Consider the following 14925-nt stretch of genomic DNA (forward strand, 5'->3'; position numbering starts at 1 on the left):
GCAATATGAAGAGTTATAAAGTCACGACAACTTCAACACACAAGTCTTGGGCATCCTATAAATCTAAAACCAAATTATTCAATTATACTATTGCAATATCTTCAAGGGTTCAGGTATCGTGTCGCCCACATAGCTAGGTGCCATGCATTCTTCTTATTAGGAGACATTCCACTATATGGATATTCATTCTCGTCCAGCATTTTATTAAGGTCATATGACAGCATCGAGGCCTTTTGTCCAGCAGAATCAGCCTCTTCAGAGCTTTCGGAGGAGACAACGGCCTCTTTCTCCACTGAATCCGGTACCACCTCCCCCGTTTCTTCGGATGCCTCCTGAATCTGGGATCGAGATAACCCTGACAGGTACATCATAGCCAAATATAGGCACAAAATATTAGGAATTAGTGTATGAACATAATTATATTAATTCAACAACCAAAAAGTTGTTAATCTTACATTCCCATAGTCGTTCAAGTCCATGTTCTATGAGTTTGAATTCCTCTCGTGCTGCAATATCCAGTTCAACAACAAGAGTATTTTCATAGCGTACCTGCACAACACACCACCTAAATAATGTAGAAACACTTTTTGTAAAAACCTGGGACAATGTAATCCCTTACAATATATGATATATATAATTATTCACATAATTCTGAACCTAAAAATTAGAATACTGATGACTCGTCAGTTTATTATTATACATTTTTTTATATAGCAAACAGATTAGATCGCAAAAAGGATATGGCATCAAAGAAAGAGTACACAAGTAACAGCAGCAAAATAAGGAATCTTTGGGGTCGCTCCTACTCAAGTCAGAATTAAAAAATTTGCCTCATGCACACAATTCAGTTTACGAAGTAAAATTAAAAGATATACCACCTTCAATATATATATATATATATATAAAGAAGCAAAGGTTAATCACATGCATTCGAGCCCTTCTAGAAGACTCAACCATTTGTACTTTATAAGAGAACCTAAAAATTAGAATACTGGTGACTCGTCAGTTTATTACTATACATTTTTTTTTATATAGCAAACAGATTAGATCGCAAAAAAGATATGGCATCAAAGAAAGAGTACACAAGTAACAGCAGCAAAATAAGGAATCTTTGGGGTCGCTCCTACTCAAGTCAGAATTAAAAAATTTGCCTCATGCACACAATTCAGTTTATGAAGTAAAATTAAAAGATATACCACCTTCAAAATATATATATATATAAAGAAGAAAAGGTTAATCGCATGCATTCGAGCCCTTCTAGAAGACTTAACCATTTGTACTTTATAAGAGAAATTACTATTAAATAGGATAAGGATAATAAGCCTAAGTAATCCCATAATTCAGCTTCATAACAGGGTTGAGAATTTCCCATTATATATATATATATAACAGTTATCATCATGACTTTATCTTTAGGTAGTTTCAGAATTTCCTTTAATTTATTACACCCACATAGATTAGAAAAAGTTTTTGAGTGCAGTTTGACAATTTCTTAAGAAGAAAGACTTAAGAGAATGTAATATCATAACCATCTAGCTAAACATAGCTTCTCCTGTAACATGGCAAACTGAAACCACAAAAGGGTCAATATTATATGCTTGAGTACGATAAAAGGGTCTATATTATATGCTATTAAGTTTCTTCTAGTCCACATATCTCATCAAGTTTATCTTGCTATACAAATTACAATTAAATTCCCCAGCCTCAATAGTGATTCGGCTTAATGAACCAAATTTAATTATAATCTTAGAAAGCAAATAATATAGTTTATATATCTAGATAGAGAACTATTATATACGTTAGATAAATAGCAAGGAAAAACACCACTATTTTACCTTCACATCGTCAAGTATTTTCTGTGACTCCCACGTTTCCGTATTTGTTATAAACTCAAACCCAAATTTGGCCCGGTACTTTCGATCCCAATGAAACAATTTCTAGCATTTAAATATAACCATGTGAATATGGGTTTCATTCACAAATAAAAAAAAGATTTACAAAATTAAATTGGGCAGCAGCAAACAAACCCTCATCATTGAAGCCGGGGCATAACGAATGGCTCGATAGAGGTGACTGTGTCCAGAGAAGGCATCCAACCATGATTGTATACGGGACTCTTTGAACCACAACTGCCTTGCAAATGAGGTTGCGACCTCCAACGAAGAGAAATGAGACGCATCTATCATCTTCTCTGCGAACCAACGGCTTTTGGAAATGAGAAAGAAGTCTCTGCTCTCCAATTTTCCTTAAAGTCAATGGAGATAGAAAGAATGTCCAAGGACAGTATAAAAATGTGATTGTAGGATAATTGAAGGAGATGTTACAGCATTGTGAAGACCCAGCTAAATAACAGAGTTTATATGAGAGGATAAGTTTTAAAAAATCTAAGAAGTCTCAATCAATTCGACCTATTGTCTAACGATATGACTAACATACAATCCACTAAATACAACCCAGTCTTTTAGGAATCGGCTGCCTCATCACAATCTTCAACCCCGTCGGTAATGGACTCCTCTAAATCTCCGTCTCTTGTCAACCGCAGGCCTTCGACATCAAATTCAGGCAAGCTAGTCATACAGGACTGTGGATGAAGGTCGACCTCACAATGTTCATAGTCTTCGCCCATATCAAACAACTCTCTTGGTTTCACACGGACTACTACACTCCATCCGCTCTCCACCTCATCCTCCACGTAGAACACAAGATGCGCCTCAGATGCCAAGATGTACGGCTCATCGTCTTCTCGATCACCGGTGTGAATTGGTGTGGCAAAATTGACACAGGTGTGGCCGAAAACATCCTGTCGGATGCCTCTCCCCGACGTGGTATCTGCCCAAAGACACTTGAACAAGACTACATTGAATTGACCATTGTAATTTAGCTTAATGATGTCTACTAATCTCCCGTAATACGAGACACCACCAACAGCAACATTGGCATCCCGTTTACTTGCATAACTTCTAGTATTCGAAGTGACATAAATTCTACTATTCTGTGTTTTCATTCCTTCCTCCCTCGACATGGTCCTAAATTTAAATCCGTTGACGTTGTACACATGATAGCGTTTGGCCTGAGCAATCGGACTGCAGGCGAGCCACTGCAACTCGTTCGAATGATTGGTGCTTCCAAATGTGACCTGGTATTGAACCATTAGAGGCAAGAAAGCATCAAATGGTAGTAGGATCCTGGGATATTAAGATTACCGTATGCCTGAGCCAGTTCGAAAATTCTCTGTGCACAACATTATCTACGTGAGACTGGGACCTTGTTTTACTTCACAATTTTCTCTTTGTGATGGCTCTGTACTCACTGTACACAAAAAGATACTTCAAGTTCAGTACTATCAATACCAAATTGGCTCACGGTATAATTTTAGAACTCAGGCTTTGTACGTACTCCAATAATTTCTCTACAGCAATGTAATTTACCAGTACATGACGATGTGCTTGAAGCTTTTCAGTTGGTTTTAGTGTGAAAAATGAAGCTGCCCCGACCGCCTTTCCAACCTCTAGGAACATGTTGGCAATCTCGCTCGGCGGAGCATCGCTCGGCCGGTCGTCAACGCGCGTCGGTCGGTTGATCCTAGTCTCGACGTTATCTAGGTATCTTGAACAGAATGTGAGAATCTCCTCGGATAGGTAGCCCTCTGCTATCGATCCTTCCGGTTGTGCCCTGTTACGCACGTACTGCTTGAGATGACATAGGTACCTTCGAGAATGTAACATATAAATTACTAGGTGACAACTATCCTAATAAAATAGGCCGAGAAAGCTTAAGTAGATCTTTACCTCTCGATTGGGTACATCCACCGGTAGTGCACTAGGCCACCAAGATGTATCTCCTCGACCAAATGCACCGTTAGATGAACCATGACTGTGAAGAAGGAAGGTGGAAATATCATCTCCATGTCGTACAGAGTATGGACCACACGATCCTGAAGGAGAGGAAGTTGTTGAGGATCTATGGATTTACTGCATATTAGTCCGAAAAAGGCTGATAAATCAGCCAAGACAGTGGACACTGGGGTGGGAAATACGTGTTTTGACGCAATTGGTAATAGATGTTCCATTAGAACATGGCAGTCATGACTCTTCAAACCAAATAACTTACGCTGTTTTAAGTCAACACAGCGAGAGATGTTGCTAGAGTACCCGTCTGAAAAGACCACATTCTTGATGGTCCTAAGAAAGACATCCTTCTGTGAGTTCGACATGGTAAAGACTGCAGCGGGATACTTTTCACCTTCAAGTGGCCACATATCATGCCTGATTCCCATCAACTGGAGATCTTTACAAGCTTTCAGGTGGTCTTTGGATTTACCGCTCTCGTTCAACATGGTAAATACAATGTTATCGCACACATTCTTCTCTATGTGCATGACGTCAAGGTTGTGACATAATTCGTTGTTCTCCCAGTATGGCAGATCAAAGAATACACTCCTCTTCTTCCAGGGTGACTCGTCTTGCACCACAGTCTGCTGGCCACCTCTTCTTTTACTGCCCATCGCTTGCACCTTGCCCTGTGAGACGGGCACACCCTCCAATTGTCTCAGGACATCACTGTCAGTCAATTTGGTAGGTGGGGATCTATCCTCTACTTTACCATTAAATCTAATCCGGTCTTGTCTATATCTGTGATCGCGATTCAAGAAGCGCCAATGACCCATATAACACCATTTTTGACTGAAGGTGAGTCGCATAGTCTCGGCATCCAAATTACACGTGGGGCAGGCTCTCCCGCCGTATGTATTCCAACCAGATAAATTGCCCAAGCCAGGAAAATTGCTGATAGTCCACATCAACGCAGTACACATCTTGAATGTTTTCTTCTCACTGGCGTTGTAGGTATCAACACCGGCCCACAACTGCTTCAACTCATTGATTAGGGGTTGTAGGTATACATCTATGTCATTGCCAGGCATTTTAGGACCGGGAATGATCGTAGAGAGTATAAAGTTGGTTTGTTTCATGCAAATCCATGGGGGTAAGTTGTATAGAATAAGAATCACTGGCCATATTGAGTACTTTGAACTGAGGTTTCCATAAGGATTGAAGCCATCACTGGCCAAGGCTAAGCGAACACTGCGCGGATCGCCAGAAAAGTCAGTATATCTCATGTCAAATGCTTTCCAACCCTCGCCGTCTCTGGGATGCCTCAAGAAACCGTCATAGTTGGTGCCTCTCTTGTGCCACAACATGTTCACAGATGTCTTGCTGGACATGAATAATCGTTACAACCGTGGAATCAGAGGAAAATAACGAAGAACTTTCGCCGCCTGATGTTTACCATTCTTCTTGACAACGGCATTGATCCTTTCTACAGAATTCTTCCTGGTCTTCTGCTTCCACCTGGATGCTCCACACCGTTTGCATCTAGACAGGTTGTGGTCAGAACCCTGGTATAGCATGCAGTCATTTGGACATGCATCTATTTTCTTGTACTCAATACCTAGCTTCCTTATGATCATCTTGGCATTGTGTAAGGTCTTCGGAATCTGTGCATGCTCAAAGGCATCCCCCAATAGCCCTAGAATCAATCCAAAAGCCTTGTTGCTCACTCCGCACATGCACTTTATATGGTACAGCCTCACCAGGAAAGACAGCTTCGAGAATCTTGAACATCCCGGATATAATTCCTGCTCGCCGTCCTTAAGCAAGTCTTGAAAGGCACAAACCTCGTGACTAGGTTCATCAGATAAGTATGGCAACACATCCGCAACGTCTCCAGCATGCCCATCCATGGGATCTTCATCCTCACTCTGCAGTCCTAGCAAATTGAATGCATCGTGGATCATGTCACGTATTTGATCTCCTGAATTTATAGTGGGATCTAGTTCTTCCCTATCGCTGGGCCTCTCGTCTACGATCCTCTCACCATGATGTAACCAAAAGGTATAGTTAGGGGGAAATGATTTCATCAGAAGATGATCGTATGCATCTTCTCTAGTCTGGAAAAACCGGAACCCACACATAGGGCATGACAATGTATCATCCCATCGGATGATGCATTGACAAATGCGAAGTCTAGGAATATATTCAGTCCATCCCTATATTCTACACTACCTCGTGGCTTTGTAATCCAGCTCTTATCAATGTCTAAGTAAATGAAATAGCACATACAAATAGATAATTACTAAAAAAATACATAGAACTAAAAAAACCAAATAAAAAATGGGGTGTGTGTCAGGTGAACCAATAACAGTCTATCACAATTATGATATGGAAGAGTACCATACGTAATAAACTCGACAATATATTACAAGCAAAATCATGTAGGGAGCAACGCAATAACTCAAAACAGAAACAGAAACAAAGTTGAGTGCATCCTAGATAACATGAAGAACATGAAAGGTATTGGGAAGGAGGCTTACTCATGTTTAAAATTCTGTACTTTTTTAAAAGAATACTGGTAGAAAGAATTGCTGGTTCCAAGTCCAAAAAATGAAAAGATAAAGAAAAGCTACCTTAAAAATTGAAAAAGAAACCAAGAATAACTGTTAAAATTAAAAAATAAATAGGTCAACAAACATAACTAAACAATGATCATGTACAGTGAATAGAATCTTTAAAATATCTCAAAAATGGAAGACAAAATAGTATTAAAAGTTAGAATTAAAAGAAAGTTAATAAAAAGGGGTTAAAATAACAATAATAACAGATGGAGGATAGATTCATAAAATTTAAGGATATATTACTCCTTGTATGCTTATAAGAAGGTCTTATTATAGTTCCCTGCCATAATTGTCTTCGACCGTGTAAATAGAATAAATGAGTTTTAGTGAAAAAGAATAAATTATTAACCCCTCAACTCAATTTCAATATATCGAAAAAATCACTTGTAACAGATTTTGAGAAATCAATATTGTTCCTTTACTTGGAAAAAAAATGGGCAAACAAGAAAATTTGGTTTTGAGCCATGGTAAGGGAGATGCTATAACATTAATAATTATAGTAATAATGATAAAGAATTTAGTTGAGTTCATTTGATATTTTGGCTTCATTTACCCTGTAACAGGAAACTGTATTACCCAAGCAGGAAGTAGAAAGAGGATACTATGGTCAAGCAAAATAAATTGAAGTCAATAAAAAAATGAAACTTTATAAGTAAACACGCAGAGTCCATAATATCTTCATTGTTTTTCATACCTGGAAAAATGCCCAAAATCCTATCTTATGTAAACTAAGTTCTCTATCAATAATTAGTATATAAACCAGCCAAGCTAGCTAGCTGCGGAAACTAGTTAAGCACTACTTTCAAGTTTCACATAAATAATAATACAAAGAAAATCTCTATATTCTGTTGCAATTTGTTGAACGTAATAGGTACCAATCAGTCAAACTAAAAACGGAATAAAGACTCATGTATCTATATGTTTGTTAGAACTTAGTAACTCCTCTTGACTTCAACATTTCATTCATTAGTCAAAGTTTTTGGAAATTAGAATGTCACCAAATATACTATATTATCAATTATCCAACAATATCCAAAACTCACATAATATTGCTTATTTCACTTTAATATTACTAATAATAGGCAAAAGATGCAGTGGTGAGAAGTTGTCAATGCAGGTAAGTATTGGTTATAACACATTTACAATATTATGGCTACATCAGGCTCAAATCCTTGTTATTATAACCCTTTTTCTAACTAGGAGAATGATCAATTCCACTACTCACATATGCAAAAGATGAATGGATGCAATATTAATAAATCAAATTTATCATAGTGGATTCAAATTTCCAAGCTTAGAGGCAGACCATAGATGTAGGATAGAATGCAAAGAGCACAATGGAGATCATTAAGAAAACTGTAGTGTTTGTATGTCGCATAGTTCTGTACACGCACCTAAAAAGAATGATGACAACCACTTTGCATCTATATATCAGGATTAGTCCAGAACCTTATAACTAGATTAGTCTATTTTAATTTCACACTTTAAAAGCAACATACACATGGAGGGGGTTCAGTGATGGTTCAAAGGCTAATGGGATTTTCTTTTCTCTCATCCAAAATATTGCTTGATTCAATCCAACTCACACGATTACCCTTCAAGTTCAACTAACTATAGCAGGTTTAAGAAGGCAATATAAATTTAATGATCCATCGTAAGAAAAAGGGGAGGAAAAAAGCAACAATGAATAATCGATTGAGAATCAAAGAATCTGTAAAATTAAATCAATCCAATGGTATCAACATGCTTTTTTGTTCACTCAAATCACTCAACCTTGTTTCTCAGCTCCACACTCATCACACAAAGCGAAAAGTACTCTATCTGTCTACACAATAAGAGATTCACTCAAGGGTGAGAGATAGACGATATTAATGTGAACCAATCAAGTCTCAATACTGAATATAAAAATTAACAGAGCAATTCATCCTTGATGATCATGGACAGATGTATTATACTCTAATTTTTGTGATCTTTTGGAAGATAAACTTGCAATCTGCTAATTAATCGTACTGAATGAAATCCCTAACTCGAAATAGCTTCAATTAACCATAATATATAGAACATATAGACAAATACATGTTCAGAACTCTGAACCAATAATGAAAACTAGAAGAAAAGCTCAATGTGGAAGAACAAACCAGTGAAAGGGGGAGGCAGCGATAGTGGTGCACGAAATTGTGATCTCCAGGCTCGAACAAATCCTGGTAATGGCTCCAAAGCTTGGTGCTCTGATCTTAATTCATAATTGTCACAACTTCAATACAACTAACCAGTAAGTGCACTGGGTCGTCCAAGTAATACCTTACGTGAGTAAGGGTCGAATCCCACAGAGATTGTTGGTATGAAACAAGCTATGGTCACCTTGTAAATCTCAGTCAGGCAGATATAAAGTGATAATGGTGTTTTTGAATATTAATTAATAAAATAGGGATAGAGACACTTATGTAATTCATTGATAGGAATTTCAGATAAGCGAATGGAGATGCTTTCGTTCCTCTGAACCTCTGCTTTCCTGCTATCTTCATCCAGTCAGTCTTACTCCTTTCCATGGCTGGCTTTATGTGATACATCACCACTGTCAATGGCTACTTTCGGTCATTTCTCGGGAAAATGATCCAATGCCCTGTCACGGCACGGCTAATCGTCTGGAGGCATCACCCTTGTCAATGGCTTCATCTTATCCTCTCAGTGAATAATATGCTCACGCACCCTGTCACGGCATAGCTATTCATCTGTCGGTTCTCGATCATGCTGGAATAGGATTTACTATCCTTTTGCGTCTGTCACTAACGCCCTGCAATCGCGAGTTAGGAGCTCGTCACAGTCATTCAATCATTGAATCCTACTCGGAATACCACAGACAAGGTTTAGACTTTCCGGATTCTCTTGAATGACGCCATCATTCTAGCTTACGCCACGAAGATTCTGGTTAGGAGATCTAAGAGATATTCATTCTAGCTTATTTCATGTAGAACGGAAGTGTTTGTCAGGCACGCGTTCATAAGGGAGAAGGATGATGAGCGTCACACATAATCATCACCTTCATCACGTTCTTGGGTGCGAATGGATATCTTAGAAGCGAAATAAGAAGAATTGAATAGAAAACAATAGTACTTTGCATTAATCTTTGAGGAACAGCAGAGCTCCACACCTTAATCTATGGAGTGTAGAAACTCTACCGTTGAAAATACATAAGTGAAAGGTCCAGGCATGGCCGAGATGGCCAGCCCCCAAAACGTTATCAAAGGATCATAAGGTAATCCCAAGATGCCTAATACAATAGTAAGAGGTCCTATTTATAATAAACTAGCTACTAGGGTTTACATGAGTAAGTAATTGATGCATAAATCCACTTTCGGGGCCCACTTGGTGTGTGTTTGGGCTGAGCCTGAGTGTTGCACGTGCAGAGGCCATTTGTGGAGTTGAACGCCAGTTTCTGTGCCAGTTTGGGCGTTCAACTCTGGTTTTGGATCCTTTTCTGGCGCTGGACGCCAGATTTTGGCAGAAGGCTGGCGTTGAACGCCAGTTTACGTCGTCAATTCTTGGCCAAAGTATGGACTATTATATATTGCTGGAAAGCCCTGGATGTCTACTTTCCAACGCAATTGGAAGCGCGCCATTTCGAGTTCTGTAGCTCCAGAAAATCCACTTTGAGTGCAGGGAGGTCAGAATCCAACAGCATCAGCAGTCCTTCTTCAACCTCTGAATCTGATTTCTGCTCAAGTCCCTCAATTTCAGCCAGAAAATACCTGAAATCACAGAAAAACACATAAACTCATAGTAAAGTCCAGAAATGTGAATTTAACATAAAAACTAATGAAAACATCCCTAAAAGTAACTAGATCCTACTAAAAATATACTAAAAACAATGTCAAAAAGCGTATAAATTATCCGCTCATCAGATAGCTAGGATTCGCGCAAGGTGGAGGACGGTGTCGCGGTTTCACACACTACTGATGAGATGCTCAACTTCGTCGCTGGTGATAGAACCACGGTTGGCCGCTGCGCGATTCGACAGCCAAGACGGAAGCGCCTGGTGGAGCAGATGGTACGAGGCTCTGCTCCCGCTCGTGTTTGGCGCGCTACCAAAATCAAGTGACGGGTTTCTACAAAATTGGGGGGAGGGGGTTTCAATTAATGGCAGTAAGGTAAAAGGGGGAATTGAATTAAGGAATTGAAACTCACCTAGCGGCGTTTCTGGGTGTACTCGCGGGTAGGTTGCACTAGATTTAGGTTGGGTGCTCTTCGCGCCTCTGCTCGTACTTTCGTTCGCACCAAGAGGTTAGGTAAAATCAGGAGGGTTGAAGATATATACCCCAAATTCGCAGCGGTTCGGACTACACGGCCGCTATCCAGGGCGTTTAGTGGTACCTGCCAGACCGCCGCTAACCTCTGCCGGGATCTTCTCAACTAGCGGCGTTTTTGGCTAGGGCCGCTGTTTCTCCACCGCTAGGCTCCGCCTCTGCTGTAGTGTTGATTGTGTAATGAAAAATATATTTTTTTTTAACTTTTAGTGATTCACATACATTGAGGAATACTAGAAAATAAATAAAATTTATTATTTTTTATTATTAATTAGCTAGCAATATTTAAAAGTATAAACTTAAAATGTATTATTGGATTGATATACTAAAAGAATTTAGATAGTTTATATATTTTTTGTCATTGTGAGTCCCACTATAATAAATGCTCAATGTTTTGATGGTATTTATATAACTTATATTCCATGGTAAATCGAATTAGATGAATTCGATTTATGGAATTGGTTGAGCGTCATAGCAAATCGAATCAATTAGCATTTTATCAAATCTCTAAATCAAAGCAATGCAACTAGGTACGAATTATATTACCTAATTAGAGTAGTGATTAACTAGATTAGAAGTTTTCTTCAGAGTTTAGGTAAATCTAATTTAGGTTTCGAATGTTAGATTAAATAGGCAGAAGAAGTTTGATAAGGATTTAATTTAGTTTAATTTTTTAAATTTAATTTAATACTTAAACATTAGGTTAATGGGCCAGTAATGTAGTTTAGTTTTGATTTATTTAAAATTAATGTAATTTAATCCTTAAATGTTAGTGCTTAAATTAATATAATTTAATTTAGTTTAATTTTATACTTTACGTATTGAATATTAGATTAACTATGTACTGTTAAAATTTAATTTAATTTTGTTTACATTAAAGTTTAATTGAATATTAGGTTATCTATGTCCAGGATTACAACATAATTTACAATAAAATTTATTTTTAGTAGAGTTTGTTAATTGTCATGGTTCTAAGAGAATTATTTTCATTGTGGTGCAGCCACATCGATGTATCACCAGCATAAGGAGAAAATATGGTATTTTTTTAGATGACAATATCATACCGTACCTACAGATGGTCGGCTTATACCATCTCGCGAGATTCAATGACCACTAGTTTAGGTTGGATGAGCCGCTAGTCAGTGCATTTGTCGAGCGGTGGTGGCTCAAGTGTCATACCTTCCATATGCCATTCGGGAAGTGCACGATTATGCTACAGGATATTGCATACCAGTTAGGACTTTCCATCGATGGACAGTACGTCAGTAGATGCCTAACGGGTTTCGAGCAGTTCATTGATGGCGAGTGACCTACATGGGATTGATTTCAGGAGTTATTGGGTGTGTTGCCTCTGGAAGACTGGATCGATAAGTTTCCTGTGAAGTGCACTTAGATGTAGGAGACATTCAATCACCTTCTTCATGATGCAGATGAGAAGACAGTCAATAGGTACGCAAGGGCGTACATCATGATGCTATTATCCACCCAACTCTTCGGTGACAAGTCCAGTACATGCTGCATATCCGGTGGCTACCGTACGTAGCGAGATTAGAAGACATGGGTGAATATAGCTGAGGGTCTACCGATCTGTCATGGTTATACCAGTGCTTATGTTGTATGGCCAACAGGAATGTGGTTAAGTTAGCCGGTCTGTTACAGCTCCTTCAGTTATGGATCTTCTGGCAGTTCCCGAGTTTCAGGCCTGATGGGTTTGACGCCTTTCATTGGCCATTGGCGACGAGTTATCATTGTCTTATTTGGTAATATATATTACAAATTATTGTCATTATTCATAACATGTATTTTGGTGTCAGGTGGTCCAGTTATCAGCCAATATTGAGCGAAAAGGGGCCTAGAGTCGTGCAGTGGAGGCTCAGCATAGATTTACTCCGGCAAAGGGATGTATATGTTTTACCTTTGAAGCATTCATTGTTGGTGTTTATCTAAACTACTTACTGGATGTAAATTGAGTTGCAATACTCTTCATTCTTTACCAGTTCACATGGATGACATACAATGCATCGGATGTTGTTTAGATAGTTCATCCTGAGATCTTGGAGCCCCGACATATAACGCTGTGACAACATTGATCTACTTTGCCATGATAGAGTGACATCAGGTGGATAGAGTGCTACCACATCTTGGTGGAGTACAGCATCGCCCACTGCCTGCACTAGACATTGATTTTCTAATGGCAAAGGATGGCAGAGGCAGGGACCGATAGTTTCCAGATATTTTACAGACTTGGCATGTACATTGGACCAGGCAGACCAACCATATGCTACAATTTGACGTGGTGGCAGACCCAGGACCATCACAGGCTTACTTGGAGTGGTGGCATGAGTATGGGCGGAGATTCTTATCGCCAGATCTCTTTCTCGGAGATCCCAGAGCAGATCCCATGCCTATCGAAGAGACGTAGTAAGGTCTAGGCTGGGTACCTGAGACGGATTAGGTGCCAGATGTTCCTGATAGACATCGAGTGGAATGGAGATGTGCTGGTACACGAGCCAATGATCATGAGTGGAGGTGGCTCGATGATGCGATTAATGTCATGGAGGGGAGAGGTAGGGGGCGCGATCGAGAGGGAGAGAGAGGTGGACGTCGAGGTAGAGGTCGACGTATTAGGAGAGGTGAGTATGACAGAGATGACGGTGGAGATGACAGCAGTAGAGATGATGATGAGGGTGGAGTTGGAGGTGGTGGTGGAGGTGGAGATGAATTGGCAGTGGTGGTAGGGGGTTTTAGGGTGGATCTAATGTCGGTGGAGGTTATGGGGGTTGTAGAGGTGGAGGTGGAGGAGGTGGTGGTGGTGGTGGGGGTGAGGGTGGTTTTCATTGTGGTACTTTAGGGTTAGGGGATGGTAGAGGGTTTGGGGGTTTAGGCGATTATTTTATTGGTGTCCCTAGTAGTGATGAGGCCCTGCATGAGAGTCAGACATTCATGAGCCCCGGTGAGCTCCTTTCGAACTTGTTAGGTAGCGATGGCCTTGATAGCGAGTTCAAAGGATCTCGCTTCCTAGAGGAGATTAGCATTATTATTCAAGCAGATGAGGCAGCCCGACGTGGAGTACAGGTCCCCGGACACTAGACACCCATTGACTTGGACCTGAATGAGCCTCCGTCAGGTTCTTTGGATGAGACATTTGCATTGGGTGGCACTCCTCCTTCGGTAGCCACAACTAGATCCCCCGATCGTGCAGGTCCATGCAAGCCACCTAGACCGATAGAGACGAGGATGAGGTACCTCACGCTCAGAGAGAACAATGGATTAGGTGCCCACACTGCTGCTTCACAGGGTCACATCTATTCTAACTATTCGGATGACTATTTAGTTATATGTTATTATATTATCTACCTCTCGTGTTTGTGTTGTTGTATTCAACATTATGTTATCCCGCTATGTTATCATGTTATTAGGTTACCATGCTATGTTATTATGCCTATCATGCTATGTCATTATGTATTACTTGATTGAGTTTGAAAAATATAATTTAAGGATGATCTTGGTTGATGACTATTGAAATTTTATGGAAAAGAAGTGAAGGCAACACCGTTATGAAAAAGAAAATACTATATTATTAATAACAATCTGTCCTATAAGACAACAATAAAGATAACTACAAACATCTCGATAACAAAACACAGAATGCCACAAACATTGCTAAGCAACAATAAAGTGTAATACAGTGGACTTTCCATAAAGCAACATGATAAAAAGTGACACAGTAAACAACCGAACAAGCAACACAATAAAAAATGCTACACTCCACTAGCTACTCTAGAACCCCCAGTGCCTCTTCTCTATGGGCAACTCTGCCTAGTATGACCAGGCTGTCTGCATAGCCCACACCGCTTTGGTCGATTTGGATCGACCTCGTCCATACTAATGCAAATTCTAGTGCTCCTCAGACGACCTTCAGATGCATGTCTATTACTGGTATCAGAGATGACTGTTGGACTATTATATGGTGGCTAGAAGCCTTCTGGAATCGAATGATTGAATCCCATCCTGTAGACATTAAACACCATGCTGAGGTGATATACCTCGTGGACATACGTTGCCCAACTCAGGCGGGAATATGCACAGCAAGCAACTGCATGGCAACATGGGTAGTGAAGGGCCTGAAAGTACCCGCAATTGCAAGGCCGGTCTCTCAACGGGATTTTG

General features: G+C 39.7%; 2 protein-coding genes across 2 annotated transcripts; both read right to left on the reverse strand.

Annotated features, from left to right (window-relative positions):
• Positions 1-101: 101 nt before the first annotated feature.
• On the reverse strand, positions 102-2186 carry LOC110264982 (uric acid degradation bifunctional protein TTL-like). Its single transcript, XM_021107688.1, has 4 exons — positions 2028-2186; positions 1836-1937; positions 456-549; positions 102-355 (listed from the first exon to the last, which is right to left on the reverse strand). Exons 1-4 carry the CDS (start codon positions 2184-2186, stop codon positions 102-104), a joined length of 609 nt encoding a protein of 202 aa, XP_020963347.1.
• Positions 2187-2461: 275 nt separating this feature from the next.
• On the reverse strand, positions 2462-5221 carry LOC110264983 (uncharacterized). The gene is made up of 3 exons (XM_021107689.1): positions 3789-5221; positions 3429-3708; positions 2462-3136 (listed from the first exon to the last, which is right to left on the reverse strand). Exons 1-3 carry the CDS (start codon positions 5219-5221, stop codon positions 2462-2464), a joined length of 2388 nt encoding a protein of 795 aa, XP_020963348.1.
• Between the last annotated feature and the right edge of the window lie 9704 nt (positions 5222-14925).

Source organism: Arachis ipaensis, chromosome B7 (genome assembly GCF_059453495.1).
Source record: "Arachis ipaensis isolate K30076 ecotype BB chromosome B7, ASM5945349v1, whole genome shotgun sequence".
NCBI lineage: Eukaryota > Viridiplantae > Streptophyta > Magnoliopsida > Fabales > Fabaceae > Arachis > Arachis ipaensis.